The sequence below is a fragment of the Littorina saxatilis genome, linkage group LG5, assembly GCF_037325665.1.
Source record: "Littorina saxatilis isolate snail1 linkage group LG5, US_GU_Lsax_2.0, whole genome shotgun sequence".
Classification (NCBI taxonomy): Eukaryota; Metazoa; Mollusca; class Gastropoda; order Littorinimorpha; family Littorinidae; genus Littorina; species Littorina saxatilis.
Window position 1 is genome coordinate 30,103,398 of NC_090249.1, and position 16,700 is coordinate 30,120,097.

General features: G+C 39.7%; 1 protein-coding gene across 3 annotated transcripts in view; it reads left to right on the top strand.

Moving 5' to 3' along the window:
* Positions 1 to 15,728, top strand: part of LOC138966827 (dynein axonemal intermediate chain 4-like) — a 58,771-nt gene extending 43,043 nt beyond the window's left edge. For 2 of the 3 annotated variants that reach the window (XM_070339178.1, XM_070339179.1), the window contains 11 exons: positions 1,310 to 1,387; positions 2,102 to 2,175; positions 2,446 to 2,484; positions 3,576 to 3,730; positions 5,453 to 5,579; positions 6,323 to 6,410; positions 6,873 to 7,001; positions 7,531 to 7,628; positions 9,828 to 9,903; positions 10,553 to 10,636; positions 11,037 to 15,728. In XM_070339178.1, coding sequence (XP_070195279.1) covers positions 1,310 to 1,387; positions 2,102 to 2,175; positions 2,446 to 2,484; positions 3,576 to 3,730; positions 5,453 to 5,579; positions 6,323 to 6,410; positions 6,873 to 7,001; positions 7,531 to 7,628; positions 9,828 to 9,903; positions 10,553 to 10,636; positions 11,037 to 11,141 — 1,053 coding nt within the window. In that variant the 3' untranslated portion in view covers positions 11,142 to 15,728. The remainder of the gene's footprint in view (positions 1 to 1,309; positions 1,388 to 2,101; positions 2,176 to 2,445; positions 2,485 to 3,575; positions 3,731 to 5,452; positions 5,580 to 6,322; positions 6,411 to 6,872; positions 7,002 to 7,530; positions 7,629 to 9,827; positions 9,904 to 10,552; positions 10,637 to 11,036) is intronic. The other variant, XM_070339180.1, reaches the window with a different exon arrangement.
* Positions 15,729 to 16,700: the final 972 nt, after the last annotated feature.

Here is a 16,700-nt window from a genome sequence, read left to right on the forward strand (position 1 = left end):
AAATATTTTCTACCTCAGTCTTATAGCTTGTTCTGAAAAGAGAAAGAGAGACAGAGAGAGAGACAGAGACAGACAGACAGACAGACAGACAGACAGACAGACAGCGCCAGCGGAGAGCCAGAGATTGAGAGAGAGGGGGATAGAGAGACATGGAGAGAGAGGAGGGATAGAGAGAGAGAGAAAGAGAGATTAACGATTAACGAGTTTATTGCATTTAGGCAACATGCCCCTTGCAATGGGGGGAAAAAACGTGGCAAAAACAACGTCAAGGACAAACATAAATGTAATACTGGTGGACTATCTAGTCCATCAGAAAAAGTAATTGTGATATTATATAATATGTACATTACAATGACGGCCATAGCCGGTTAAATAGTGTAGTTAAGTTGTCGCCTTTTCTGCTATTGTTCAGGATTTGCAATCAGCTCTTGTCTAAGTTTTAAACAATCAAAAATAAATGATGCCAGCATTTCCTGATTTTCAATATTCATTAAGTTGACAAAATTTCTAGCTCTCAAACAATTATTGAATAGAATGTTTAAAGAAAACTGTTGTCTTATATTTGAATAGGCTTGGCAGGCGAAGATGAAATGAATTTCATCCTCCTCCGCCAGACCACACAAGGGACATAATTCCAATCGTCTATTTACATTGTATCTGTGCCTGTTGCAATATAAGTCGTTTATGCCAACTCTAAATCGGACCAGAACGTCTCTATAACGTCTAATATGCAAACTTGATAAGTAATGTTCATACTGTAAAATAGTTTTGAAGCTTCGATAGGTCACAAATCGTTCACTATCAAATAACTTTGCATGCCAGTCTTGTTGATAGCAATCGAGCAAACGCTGCTTAAGCATCTTCAAAAAGCCAGTTTTATTACCGACCTGCTGCTCAATCCAAGAGAGAGAAAGAGAGAGAGAGAGAGAGAGCGGAGAGAGCCAGAAATTGAGAGAGAGGGGGATAGAGAGATATGGAGAGAGAGGAGGGATAGAGAGAGAGAGAGAGAGAGAGAGAGAGAGAGAGAGAGAGAGAGAGAGAGAGAGAGAGCGGAGAGAGCCAGAAATTGAGAGAGAGGGGGGATAGAGAGACACGGAGAGAGAGAGAGAGAGAGACTGACTGAAAGAGAGAGAGAGAAGAGGGAGAGCGGAGAGAGCCAGAAATTGGAGAGAGAGAGAGAGAGACTGACTGAAAGATAGAGAGAGAGAGAGAGAGAGATGCTCAGGGGCAGTCTCACATGATAATGATTTTGGTCTTTGGTGCACTTGTTTTCACTGCTTCCTTTTTAAAGTGACTTGTTGGTTTGCAGTACCCAGAGAGAGTGTACACATCGAAGCATGGAGTGACAGCACTGGATTTCTCTGTTGCCAATGCCAATATTCTCGCTGTAAGTTTCAGTCATATTCCATCTTATAGCAAGTTTATGTACATGTCTGCCTTATACTTTTATTGACTTGTCTTCAAAGTTGTTTTTACAGAACTGTTTAGTATTCAAAGAGCTTGCCGATATGTCATATTTATAGTCTACAGTATAATCACATTGTACTACTTTGGGATGTACACACTGTGGTGGATGATTTGTTTGTTTGTTTGTTTGTTCGTTCATAGGCTGAAACTCCCACGGCTTTTACGTGTATGACCGTTTTTACCCCGCCATTTAGGCAGCCATACGCCGCTTTCGGAGGAAGCATGCTGGGTATTTTCGTGTTTCTATAACCCACCGAACTCTGACATGGATTACAGGATCTTTTTCGTGCGCACTTGGTCTTGTGCTTGCGTGTACACACGGGGGTGTTCGGACACCGAGGAGAGTCTGCACACAAAGTTGACTCTGAGAAATAAATCTCTCGCTGAACGTGGGGACGAACTCACGCTGACAACGGCCAACTGGATACAAATCCAGCGCGCTACCGACTGAGCTACATCCCCGCCCTTGGTGGATGATAAATCCTGTTAGTAGCAATAGACACAACAAATACGCTAAAACTAAAAGTATGTTTCTAGTTATTAGTTACAGGGGAATGAACGGAATGTGTGTACTTATTTGAGTAAAAGGGAAGCCTAGCTGTTACATATATTTGCCTATACTTTTATGTTTCAGGCTGGGTTTTATGACGGAGGAGTGGCCATCTATAATGTACGCAAGACAGATGATGAGCCTATCCTAGACAACCAGTGAGTTGTTAATTCACTTCAAATAATAATAGTAATCTGCTTATGCAATAATTAAATTATGATCTGGAATTATGATTACAATGAATTATGATCTGCTTTTCAAAACCAGCTAAAAGTATACTGATACACACCTATTTTTCCATCTATTCTCTGCAACGTGTCAATTTTGAAATGAGCGTGACCCCTATAACAGTAGGTTGCCATTTTGACAACATCAACATCTGATTAATGACACTGTACGTCGTCTCTGTCTTTCTCAACACTGTTCAGGAAGGACGGCATGGGCTCTGGTTCTGGTGACCATGAATCGTAAATGTTCTTTTCTGTTGGCTGGTTGCATTTTCATTATGTGTTTGAGTTTCAGGGCTCTTTTGTTTTTGCACTGCTCTTTTTTTTGTACTTTTGCATGGTGCAGTTTGGAGTTACAATATGTCTTGTCGAGTTTTGTGCATTCTGTCCATTTGGATCACATTTTTATCATTTCAACTGTTTCTCATCTCAAATTAGTCTCATCTCAGATCTCTTCTTCTTTGAGGCATCATTACCTGGTGTTACAGAGCTATGAAACCTGAATGTACAGGAAGCATATTGTAACAATGTTAACTTTTTGTATCTGTAAATGGATAATTTAGTGGAAATAGCTTTGTGCAATGTCGCTATGGTAATCTTTACAGTATTAGTAGAAAATAGCACCAACAAGAATAATTTAATGTTGTTAAACTTGAACGACTGACTCAAAGAGTTAAGGTCATGCGTAAGGAGATCAATGAAAAAGAGACAAAAACAGGGGAATACTGGCACCCCCTGCTTCAGTTTAAACCACACTGTGATGTGATGGGATCAAGGCATGTACGGCAGAATAATGGCACCCCCTGCTTCGGTTTAAACCACACTGTGATGTGATGGGATCAAGGCATGTACGGCAGAATAATGGCACCCCCTGCTTCGGTTTAAACCACACTGTGATGTGATGGGATCAAGGCATGTACGGCAGAACCTGTCTATAATGACCATCCAAGGAACCGATCAGAAGTTGTCATTATAAAATATAGATAGGGCTTTGCTATGGAAAGATGAATGACATCAAGAAGTCAAACTCATCTGGGATCCCTGGAAGCTGTGGGCAGGTGGTCACTTTGAAAAGTCGGAATAGCAGGTTCTTCTTCTGCTTTCATGGGCTGAAGCTCCCACGTATACTCGTGTTTTCAGCATCAGAGGGTTTTTATGTGTATGACGGTTTTTACCATTGGCAGCCATACGCCGCTTTCGGAGGATGCGTGCCGGGTATTTATGTGAGGAATTTAAGCTAGGTTCAACTGTATTTGATACTGATGTTACCACTCCCCTAACAGTTGTGCAGTGATCGACCATCACTGATGTTATTTATTGTGTGTGGTCAGTGAGAGCCATGGCAAACACCTGGGGCCGGTGTGGCAGATCCAGTGGATAGAGAAGGAGCGGGGTTCAGGGGAGGAGCGTGCTGAGGTCCTCATTTCCATCTCCACTGACGGCCGCGTCACACAGTGGTCCATACGCAAGGGATTTGAGAACTACGGTAAGAGATCACTTTGGGGAACTACAGTCTGAGATTGATTCCTTTATTTTAATGTCACATATATATCCAATTTTGTGTTCATTCAAAATGTAGTCGGATTTAAACATTTCCAGATAATTGTTTACAGATGTTTTGGTTTAAACAGTGTTTTATTCAATATTGTATGGATATAATATATAATAAGCATGTTTAGGATCAACAGCAAGCTATAAGCTTACAATTGAAACTGGGATTTTAAAATGATTGTAAATTTTTTTTCCTTTTTTTATTTTTCGTCTTTACACCTGTTCCTTGTCCCGTTGTGCTCTCACACCGCCCCGTCCCTGCACTCACTGCTCCAACCACCTCTGAATTTCGTTCCGCTGCCAGACTTGTCGATTTTACAGACGCTCCAGGGGGGGATGTCGGGTCGCTGCGGTAGGCTACCCTCGGAAGATGACACTGCACTTCTGCTGAGTCACTTCGACGGTGTTCAGTAGTGGGTCTGTCCCGAGCTAACGGACGCAGCCCACTACCTACTATGCCCCCTACTAACGACATTGACTTTTAAGTCACGGAGCCAGACTGAGTGAGCGTCCCCTCCAGAGAGCAGACCGCCACCACGTCCCTCCGTCGACCCCCCAGAACGTCACACGTTGAAGACTGACTGCAGAACTACTATTCAGGGAAGGATCGAACAGGAACACTGAGACCAAGGTCACCATGAGAGCTCCGGGCATGAAGGGCCACAAGAGCAAGGACAATTTATATTTTGGATGATTAATGAGATGAGGATGATTATAATGATGATGCTTTGGATTTCCAATTTGGTTTGAGACTACGTGACAGGGCAGCACTCTACGCTTACTGTCATAATATATCCTGGCATCAACCAGGCCCGAGAACTGCCGCACCTGCTGTGTTGGTCAGGTATACAGAACCTGAGCACCCTCAAAGTCGCATTCGTTAAGTGAATGACACTCGGCTGTGTGATTCCAGCCTTCCCATAGGAACCATAGCACTTCCACTCTGGGTAGGAGCCGACCGTAGCCCAAAAAACCCACATGACCCTGATGGGATTCGAACCCACGACCTCCCGGCCCGCTGCCCAATGCGCTAACCACTGCGCTACGGGGGCCGGTGATTGTAAATTGTTAGTAGTATTGAATGTGGCATTCTGAGTACTCATTTCAACGAGTGTTGTGTTTATCAGTACAAGATAGTTCTGTTTGGGACAAAAGAAATGTCTGATTTGAAACTGATTTTTCAATTGGAACTGCATGTGGAACTTTCAGTCATCTCATGAACTTTAAGGTTTTCAATACAAGGTTGTTCAGCTGCAATTAAACTGTGCAGGTGTTAAAGTTCTCAACATTTCTAGTTTTTATCACTGTGAAAATATGTCTGATTTACACAACTAAGATGAAAATGTAACCAGACAGAAATGGCAAAATGTCAACGTTAAGAGAAAAAAATCTAAATACAAATGGACTGCATGCTAACGTTCCAAAATTCAGAATTCAAAACAAGAATAGTAGGTTCTTGGAAAGTTTATTATTGCCGAAACAAAACATTACAAATACTAGTACGTCGATCCAAAGGTCTTTGAAGTAGACCCAGACAAACACTTATGAAACAGATAAAGAACTGATCTCAAGATTGTGTGGCTCGCTTGCAAAAGTCCGGCGATGAAATGATCAATGATGAAATGTATGTCAACGTGAAGTTTTCTGTGTCTTACAGACATCATGCGACTGAAGAAGCTACCAACACGTATGGCGGGCAAGGCCAGGGAAAAGAAAGGAGAGGCCTTCATCTCACGCCACGCCGGTGGTCTCTGCTTTGACTTCCACCCCAGGGATCTCATTGTGTGAGTCAAATCACCTGGGATTTCACTGTTTCTTAACATACTTAAAAGTCATATTAGCTTCATGAAGACTTCAACTTCCAACCCAAGTGCGAGTAGAATTATCTCAGTGTTTCATAATTACTTGACTGTTGCTGTTGTAAGGTATATCTCTTCTTCTCTTCTTCTTCGTTCATGGGCTGAAACTCCCACGTTCATTGATGTTTTTGCATGAGTGGGATTTTACATGTATGACCGTTTTTACCCCGCCATTCGGGCAGCATACGCCGATTTCGGGTCGCATGCTGGGTATTTTCGTGTTTCTATAATCCACCGAACTCTGACATGGATTACAGGATCTTTTCATTGTGCACTTGGTCTTATGCTTGCGTGTACACATGAAGGGGGATAAGGCACTAGCAGGTCTGCACATAAGTTGATGGTTCTGGGAGATCGGAAAAATCTCCACCCTTAACCTACCAGGTGGCCGCGGCCAGAAGTCGAACTCACGACCTTCCGATTAGGAGGCCGATGTCTTTCCACTATGCCACTGCGCCCGTCGTAGGGTATATAATTACTCAGACTGAGAATGAAACTGAGTAAATGGGAGTCTAATGTCTGACATTTTAGACTGATTTTGTACTGCACATGTACATTTTATCTTCTGATTGTACACACTGGTTTAATTGTGTTTTAGCAAAGGTGTCTTCCAGCGGATTATGTCTGGCACAGTAGGTGTTGGATATATGACCTGGTGAATGTTACAGGTATTTGGCTGGAACAGAGGAGGGCTTCATTCACAAGTGTTCCTGCTCCTACAATGAGCAGTACCTGGAGACTTACACAGGTCACACGGTCAGTTCGTAACACAGTCTACTTTGATGTGTGCTTTGAGTTTATTCATGTCTTTTTGTGAGTTAACTATTGAGGTGAATGGAAAGTTTTGTTGGTGTTGTTTTTAATGTGTGTTTTTTAACTGATTTTTGTTCAATCCTTAAATCTTTTGAAGTTTTTCTTGCTGATTCAGCAGTTAATGTCTTCGCTTTATGATAGGAGTGATTGATGCCTCAAATGAAATAAAATTAGTACAGGTTTTCATGTGTACAATATTCTCTGTCATCTTTTTATGCAAAGAAAACCCTGATACTTGTAACATCTCATTATTATGCATCATAAGAATGAGTTAAGTTAATTATGTGCGCAAAGAAAGTCATTAAATAAGCAGGAAATATTGGTTTATTGTGTGCTCTTACAGTATATGATTCTGGAATAACCTGAAATGACTACAATTTGTATATGCTTTCCTTTGCACCGTAGGCTCCAGTGTACAGGATCCGGTGGTCTCCCTTTATGCCAGACATCTTCCTGAGTTGTAGCGCTGACTGGAGCATCCGTCTCTGGCATCAAGAGCGTGTCACACCTATCCTCACCTTCCACTCTTCCACGGTTGGTTTAGTGACAGATTGATGACTGCATATAATGAACTCACTTGTAGTGAAAGTTGAATTATGTAGAAAACACATTTATTTTATTCCAAACCATTAATATTTCAGGTTAAGTTACGGTGGAACCCTCTGCATTCTGTGAACTGCTTGTGTCATTCAATGCTATTTTCATGATATGTCTTAGGTGTCAGGAGACTGATTCTGAATAACTTTTACTCACTCTATGTTCTTGTGCTGTGAATGATTACTCCCCTTTGATATTTGACTGCAATTTCACAGATTTGTAATCTTCTTCCAAACTTATTGTTGTGAGTGACTGCACTGGCCTTTTTATAATGACCTGGCCAAAATTGACCTGTACAGAGAAAATTCAAACCAAGCATATCAGTGCAATGGTTAAGTCATAGTTGCAGGGAAAATGTTGTCGCTAGAAACACACACCGGTAGCTCTGCTGGTATTTCTCAATTTGAACCATTGAAAAAAGCAAAACTTCCGTTTAAACATAGTCTTTTTTGATTCGATGTTTCAGAAAACAGTGCATGATCTGTGCTGGTCTCCTCGTAGCTCCACAGTGTTTGCCTGTGTGAACGAGGGAGCCTTGGAAGTGTGGGATCTGGCGCAGAGCACGTGAGTGGTGCTTTTCTGTCTTTTTACATTTAGTCAAGTTTTGACTAAATGATTTTACGTAGAGGGGGGAATCGAGATGAGGGTGTGGTGTGTATGTGTGTGTGTGTGTGTGTGTCTGTCTGTCTGTGCGTGTGTGTGTGTGTAGAGCGATTCAGACTAAACTACTGGACCAATCAGATTGGCAATCTTTATGAAATTTTTCATGAGAATTCCTGGGAATGATATCCCCAGACGTTTTTTTTCATTTTTTCGATAAATGTCTTTGATGACGTCATATCCGGCTTTTTGTAAAAGTTGAGGCGGCACTGTCACACCCTCATTTTTCAATCAAATTGATTGAAATTTTGGCCAAGCAATCTTCGACGAAAGCCGGACTTCGGTATTGCATTTCAGCTTGGTGGCTTAAAAATTAATTAATGACTTTGGTAATTAAAAATCTGAAAATTGTAAAAAAAAAATTTTTTATAAAAGATCCAAATTTACGTTCATCTTATTCTTCATCATTTTTTTATTCCAAAAACATATAAATATGTTATTTTTGGATTAAAAACAAGCTCTGAAAATTAAAAATATAAAAATTATGATCAAAATTAAATTTTCGAAATCAATTTAAAAACACTTTCATCTTATTCCTTGTCGGCTCCTGATTCCAAAAACATATAGATATGATATGTTTGGATTAAAAACACGCTCAAAAAGTTAAAACGAAGAGAGGTACAGAAAAGCGTGCTATCCTTCTCAGCGCAACTACTACCCCGCTCTTCTTGTCAATTTCACTGCCTTTGCCACGAGTGGTGGACTGACGATGCTACGAGTATACTGTCTTGCTGAAAAATTGCATTGCGTTCAGTTTCATCATAGACCTATATTAATATACTAATATAGGTCCCTGGTTTCATTCTCTGAGTTCGACAGCTTGACTAAATGTTGTATTTTCGCCTTACGCGACTTGTTTGTAATTTAATTTGATTTTAGGGATCTTTGTTTACCACGAAACAAGTTAGCTTTCTTTTGTTTCATGATCATGTAGTTTCATAATTAATCTTCATACAAGAGGCGAGCCAAGATGAAACCTTGAAAACAGGAAATATTTGCATAAAGGAAGATTCTTACCTTTCTCTAAAATATTCTGCCTTAATTGTCTTTTTTTTCTCCCCTTTTTGAGTCACTTGAGAAAAAGTGACTCTATGTACTCACCCGAGTCGTCCGTCCGTCCGTCCGTCCGGAAAACTTTAACGTTGGATATTTCTTGGACACTATTCAGTCTATCAGTACCAAATTTGGCAAGATGGTGTATGATGACAAGGCCCCAAAAAACATACATAGCATCTTGACCTTGCTTCAAGGTCAAGGTCGCAGGGGCCATAAATGTTGCCTAAAAAACAGCTATTTTTCACATTTTTCCCATTTTCTCTGAAGTTTTTGAGATTCAATACCTCACCTATATATGATATATAGGGCAAAGTAAGCCCCATCTTTTGATACCAGTTTGGTTTACCTTGCTTCAAGGTCAAGGTCACAGGAGCTCTTCAAAGTTGGATTGTATACATATTTTGAAGTGACCTTGACCCTGAACTATGGAAGATAACTGTTTCAAACTTAAAAATTATGTGGGGCACATGTTATGCTTTCATCATGAGACACATTTGGTCACATATGATCAAGGTCAAGGTCACTTTGACCCTTATGAAATGTGACCAAAATAAGGTAGTGAACCACTAAAAGTGACCATATCTCATGGTAGAAAGAGCCAATAAGCACCATTGTACTTCCTATGTCTTGAATTAACAGCTTTGTGTTGCATGACCTTGGATGACCTTGACCTTGGGTCAAGGTCACATGTATTTTGGTAGGAAAAATGTGTAAAGCAGTTCTTAGTGTATGATGTCATTGCTAGGTTTAGTTACCCTAAAGGTCGAGGTCAAGCATGTGAGTCGTATGGGCTTTGCCCTTCTTGTTTTCCCCTTCATTCCTGTTTTTTTAATCCTCTCTTACCTCTTCCTCTTTTCCCATCTTTTTTTCCCTGTCTCTGTTTCTTTCTCGAGTTTTTATTTATTTCCCAGCTTTGTGTCTTTCTATCGTCATTCTTGTTTGTCCTATCTTTTTCCTCCCTGTACTTTTCCATCTGTTCATCTTTCTTTGTCACAGAAACTTCTTTTGTTATCTTACATAAACAAATTGTGTTCTTTTTCTGTGCAGGCTGGATGCTGTCATCACCATCACGCCAACGTCTGGAGCCAAGCTCACATCGGTCAACTTTTCCAAAAATGCTGAGGTACTTTTTGCCTGATTCCTTTACCCATTTCTGATGAGCCTGATTGTGGCTTGCACTTTTCTCTTGCATAACTGGTAAAGTAAACTAAAATCTGTACAAAAAATAGGCTGAAAGGTAAAAGTATTTGGCTACTGCCATTTTGCACGCTCTATGATGACCTCATCCTGGGAAGATATGTTATATTTTTTATTAGAAGCTGAATGAGATTTTGTTGTTACAGTTGAACCTGTCCGTACAACTACCTCTCTGCAACGACCACCTGCTCATTACTACTGCTCACAAAGATTCCCGACAATGTTTTTCGAGATAATTCACTTTTCCATAGTGACCACCTGACAATAGTGACGCCTTTTGGTCGGTCCCTTGGGTGGTCGTTAAAGACAAGTTTGACTGTTTTTTTTTCTTGGGTATGGTGTTGTATCTTTCTTGTCGATATACCTCATGTATCAGTCTTACTCTCCTTGGATCCACCACAATTTTCTGAGGAATACATCTGTCTTCCGGAGAGAAAAGTTCAGGCCTGAGAATAAAAATCTCCTCCCAGAAAATAATTGAGCACTGTTTTTAGTGTCCCCTTCCACATCAACTTCTGTTATCAAGCGAGGCCCTCAAATAGCCTTTACATTGTTTTGTGTATGATGTGTTTCAGTGTATCTTGGTGGGTGACAACGAAGGCCAGGTGACTGTGTACGAGTTGCGTTGCATGCCTGCACCCGCACAAGCCGAGTTCCAGGTCAGAATCTAACAGTTAACAGTCATCGTTAGATGCTGCTATTACATTTACTTGATTGATATTCATTGTTATTGTTTTTGCTCCAAGGGGAAAATATGGTTGGCTGAGCACGAGAGAAGATCACATTATGGGCTTAAAATGTTCTCAAGTTTGGTACAACGGTTTTCATGAAAGTGAACGTGAATTCTGTTTATTAATTTTGGCAGTACTTGGAAGTTTAGACACGGTTAGGATTGTGTAGAATATCGTACAAGGGCCAAGAACCACTGACTTTTTGTTTAGTTGGTCTGATCAGGCACACATTCTATTGTCATTGCTCCGTTTCCTTTATATTTTGACTGTACTGTTTGTTCTGTTTTTGTGTGCGTGTTCTCCTTCAAGTTTGTGTGGTGTGTTGCAGGCTGAGGCTCTGAACAGTGTGATCAAATCGTCCCTGGCCAGTCAGCTGCCCAGTGTTGCTGGTGACAAGACAATGTCCGCGCCTATGGATGAAATGGATGATTAGAATTAACGCATGATGAGCTGTTAGGATTGTACAGTAGTACCTGCTATGAAAGGACACTTCTAGGACATTGCATCGCAGGTACTACTGTACAACAATGCCAACATCAGTATTAACAGCAACAACCACCATGATGATGACAATGGTGACAACAGCAAGCAGCAGTAACACACACATTTAAAACTAGATGATTACCCGCTTCGCCGGGAAGAAGTAGAGCCGAATACCAGGCTGCGCCTGGGACCCGGCTTTGCCGGCGCACGAAGGAAAGGAGATAAACGCGCAAAACACTGGAGACCTTCTAAAAATAGTAACGTGCAGTGACCTTCTAAAAATAGTAACGGAATGGGAATATCCGCGCGCCATACGAAGGAAGGGAGGTAAACGCGGCTGAAAACACTGGAGAAGATAAGGAAGAGTTACTGGTAGTGGATCCAGACAAAAAAACCAAAATCGGTTCAGCGCTGCGCGCTGAGAGCACGTGTTGAAATATCTCATCGACCAGGTTGTGTCCCGGGTGTACCTGAATATGCCCACCAAATTTGAAACAGATCCATCGAGATCTTTGGCCGTGCATCGCGAACAGACAGACAGACACTAGTCGTATATATATATAGAAGGGAGGATTAACTGTTGATGAATGAAGGCAGGTTTATTCGGACTTTAAGGGATGGTTAATTTTCAGAACATTCCAATGTGTATTTATATTGTTGATATGACACATGTGAGGAGTTGTCCTTGATATTCTAGCAGGCTTGGTTTAAATGTGGACAAGGTGACTGTGATTTTATAAAATTCTATTTAGTACAATTTTGAATCAGACCACATCATTGTCTGTGATACATGTGCAAGCCCCATGCACACAAGTTGTGTCCATGTTCTACAGTTAGATTACTTGTATGGTTGACAGTTATAAACAAGATTGTTTTTTATGGGCACTTGTATGATTGACAGTTATATATGTGAACAGCTCAGATAATGGGTCAATAAAGTGTTACACAGATGGTCAAAATTAAAGTACAAGATATTGCACTGGAAGTGGAACTACACTGTTGCTTAGTGTCTGTATGAAGCTACAAGGTGAAAATAGAAAAAGAAAAACACGATTCTTGACTTTGATGGGCTTTTTCTGCTCGTAAGCACACATTCTTCTACTCATCACAGCATGCCCCATTATTGAGTTTAAAACACCAATTAAATTTGTTTTGAATAAAACTCACAATTTTACAATAAGAATTTAGAGACCTGAATCAATTAGGTATATCTTACTTAGTTTGACTTTTGCAAAACTAAGTAATTACACATTTAATTGAATCAGTCAGACAGACGGAGACATAGAGAGACAGACAGAGGGCAAACAGAAATCTGAGAAAGAAACCCCTTTAAAAATGTTACCATGTTTGAAATGAAACATCGCAAGGTGAAGCCATAATTCATCACCTTTCAGTATGACGTCATGAGCGTGTTCCACACTTGAAATGACGTGTTTTTATCATGTTGTCAGCTGCACGGAGCTTGGAAGTATAATTTCCATTCAACGATCCGAGTTTGTTAAGTTTTAGCCTATTTTCAACGTCAAACACCATGAAACTATATATATTTGGAATCAGAAAATGGTAAGGAATAGATAAAAGTTGTTTTTAAATGTCTTTTTTCATAAATAAAGATAGTGGTTATTTATCGGTTTTCTTCATTTTTAAGCATAATTATCAATACAAAACAACAAAACTATATAGTTTTAGATACAGGACGCAATAGGGAATACACCAATATAAATTTTTTGTTTCAAATATTAGTTTTTAAAAATTTGAAAAAATGACATATTTCGAACAAACATTTCAATAACAAAACTTTAAGTGACCAAACTGAAATGCAATCCCATAATCCGGCCTAGATCTGAGATTGTGTGATAAGAAATTCGATCAAATTGATGAAAAACTGTAACTGTGAAAGTGCTGCCTCGACACTTTTGGCAAACGGTAAAATATGACGTCATCAAACTGTCCTATCAATAAACGGAAAAACCTTCTATGAGAAAATCCAGTCAAAAATATCCATATCAAATTTCATAAAGATCCACTCAGTAGTTTTTGAGATATGATCTTCAGTGTGAAAAAACATAACGCCCAAAACGCAAACTCATTTGTCATGATTTGGTCGTGTTCTGCTGATACTATAATGTTTTTCTTTCCTAAAACACACTATAATAGTAGCCTTTCCCAATGTCTATGCTAAAACTGACTTGTCTGTGTTGTCAATGATTTTGCTACAGTGTGAGAACACAATCTCACGCCCATAACGCTGTGACACGAAAACTCATTTGGTCGTGTTCTGCCGATACTGTAATGTTTTTCTTTCTTAAAACACACTATAATAGTAGCCCTTCCCAAATGCAATGCTAAAAATGACTGGTCTGTGTTGTCAATGATTTTCTGCGAGAATGCGATCTATCTGTTTGTCGCAAAGACCGTGTGACACGAAAGTTATGAGCGGAAGACAAATCTGCTGAGTGCAATTACGTTTCAGAAGATGGTTGGTTAAAACAGTTTATCACTCAGACACGCAAAGGAACACTATAACTTTATTATTCAGGCCATATTTGCTTTCCTTTGTCATGTATGAACCTGTCGCTGTGCAACAAATTTGTCGTCATTTTCCGCCGTGTTTTGTAATTAAAACGTGTTTACTACCCACACATACAAAGCGATGCTGTTGGTTCTTTTTATTTTCTTATTGTTTGATTCATGCTTAGCAGTTTAGTATGCTTTGTTTTCTTTCTCAATTCAATGGATGGCTATAAAATAAGCATTTAAATGTGAAGGTGTTAAAATTACCCATGATCTGAGCTGTTCACATATACAAGAGTGTTTTTTATTTGAGTTTTCCCTTTGGGGTGGGGACTATGTTAATATTCATTTTTGTTGTTGGTCAAAGGATTTGACAATGAGACATATGACACCAATTAGCCTTGTGACTTAGAAGTTGACTTCCAGACATTTTCTTGTGTGTATATTGAATGGCTGAGAATGTTGGCTTGTGATATTCATGACCCCGATGAACTAATAACACGGGGAGTGTTTATAGCTTGCGTGACAGTCTTCTCGTTAAACTGTAATTTTGAATTAGCGTTATGTGAAAAATGTTAGTTAGCACAGAAACTGGTGAAACCGTCCATATAAAAAACAAGTCGCGTAAGGCGAAAATACAATATTTAGTCAAGTAGCTGTCGAACTCACAGAATGAAACTGAACGCAATGCCATTTTTCAGCAAGACCGTATACTCGTAGCATCGTCAGTCCACCGCTCATGGCAAAGGCAGTGAAATTGACAAGAAGAGCGGGGTAGTAGTTGCGCTAAGAAGGATAGCACACTTTTCTGTACCTCTCTTTGTTTTAACTTTCTGAGCGTGTTTTTAATCCAAACATATCATATCTATATGTTTTTGGAATCAGGAACCGACAAGGAATAAGATGAAAGTGTTTGTAAATTGATTTCGACAATTTAATTTTGATAATAATTTTTATATATTTAATTTTCAGAGCTTGTTTTTAATCCGAATATAACATATTTATATGTTTTTGGAATAAGCAAATGATGGAGAATAAGATAAACGTAAATTTGGATCGTTTTATAAATTTTTATTTTTTTTTACAATTTTCAGATTTTTAATGACCAAAGTCATTAATTAATTTTTAAGCCACCAAGCTGAAATGCAATACCGAAGTCCGGGCTTTGTCGAAGATTACTTGACCAAAATTTCAACCAATTTGGTTGAAAAATGAGGGCGTGACAGTGCCGCCTCAACTTTCACGAAAAGCCGGATATGACGTCATCAAAGACATTTATCAAAAAAATGAAAAAAACGTTCGGGGATTTCATACCCAGGAACTCTCATGTCAAATTTCATAAAGATCGGTCCAGTAGTTTAGTCTGAATCGCTCTACACACACACACACACACAGACACAGACACACACACACACACACACACACACACACGCACATACACCACGACCCTCGTTTCGATTCCCCCTCGATGTTAAAATATTTAGTCAAAACTTGACTAAATATAAAAAATCAATTAAAAAGCTGTTTTCCACTGTTAAGAAATGACTTTAAATCACTTAATATGGTCCTATATTGATGGTACTACTGTGCATAAGCTGTGTGCAGAAATGGCAACTCTGTATTTTAATAAAACTGGACGTTTTTGCTGTTGGCAGTTTTGATACCAGCTGGTATCAAATCCTTTTGTAAAACTTCTTTCTGGAGGTGATAACCTATAACAGAACAGAAGAAAAATGTCTCTGACATTTATTTTGCATTCCGTCCGCTGCTTGGTTGTGATTGCAGTTTTATTTTGATTAATGTCTAATCTTCCGTCCACTTGTGTCTTTTGATGTGATTTTTCGCCCAGGTAAAAGAAGACTCAATACATATCGAAAACAATTTGTGTGTAATGCTAGAACAAAATGCACACAAACTTACACACAATATTTAATGCAATTCTATTTCGTTTATAATATAATTATAATGTTTGTTTGCATTTAAAAAAGAAAGCTATTACATTTGAATGTTGCAACTTTTCAAAGTGGCCTCTTGTTTTGATTATAACTGCACGAACATGTGTGTGTGTTAGAGAGGATGAGAGAGAAAGTCTGTGTGCATGTTTTAAAGTGAGAGAGTGACGGGCGCAATGGCTTGGTGGTAAGACGCCGGCCTCCAAAGCGGAAGGTAGTGGGTTGGAATCCCGGCCGCGCCTGGTGGTTTAAGGTGGAGATTTTTCCGATCTCCCAGGTCAACTTATGTGCAGACCTACTAGTTCCTTATCCCCCTTCGTGTGTACACGCAAGCACAAGACCAAATGCACACGGAAAAGATCCTGTAATCCATGTCGGAGTTTGGTGGGTTATAGAAACACGAAAATACCCAGCATGCTTCCTCCGAAAGCGGTGTATGGCTGCCTAAATGGCGGGGTAAAATATGCAAAAACACGAGTGTATGTGAGAGTTTCAGCCCACGAACGCAGAAGAAGAAGAAAAATGAGAGTGTGTGTGTGCGTGTGTGTGCATATGTCAATGTGTGTGTGTGTGAGTGCAACAGAGAGAAAAGCGTATATGTTTTACTTCATGTGTTTTCAGAGAGAGAGAGGGAGCAGTATAATCTTGAATTGCAGTAAGAACATCACAGCTGCTATTTTAATCTGTTTGTACTTTTGAGATTTCCTTCACTTCATACATTACTTCTTTTGCACATTTTCAATTAAGACTACGAGTACTTTCCGCCTTTTCGCAGCCACACACCATGAAAATGCATACACATTACATAGCCCAAAGGGTATTAAGTTGATAACAACAGCTGGTTGAATTCTTTTACAGGCTTTTTGCGGGAATAATGTCCATAGAGTAGTTCTGACTCTTTCTGTCTTGTCTGTCAGTGGAACAAACAATGCGTGCATCGTACCTGTCTGTCCCCTGTAAGGCCCTTCTTTCTTCTTGTGTGTGTGTGTCAGTTCGTGTGTGTGTTTCGCAGTGCTACTGTGTGTGTCAGTGTGTGTGTGTGC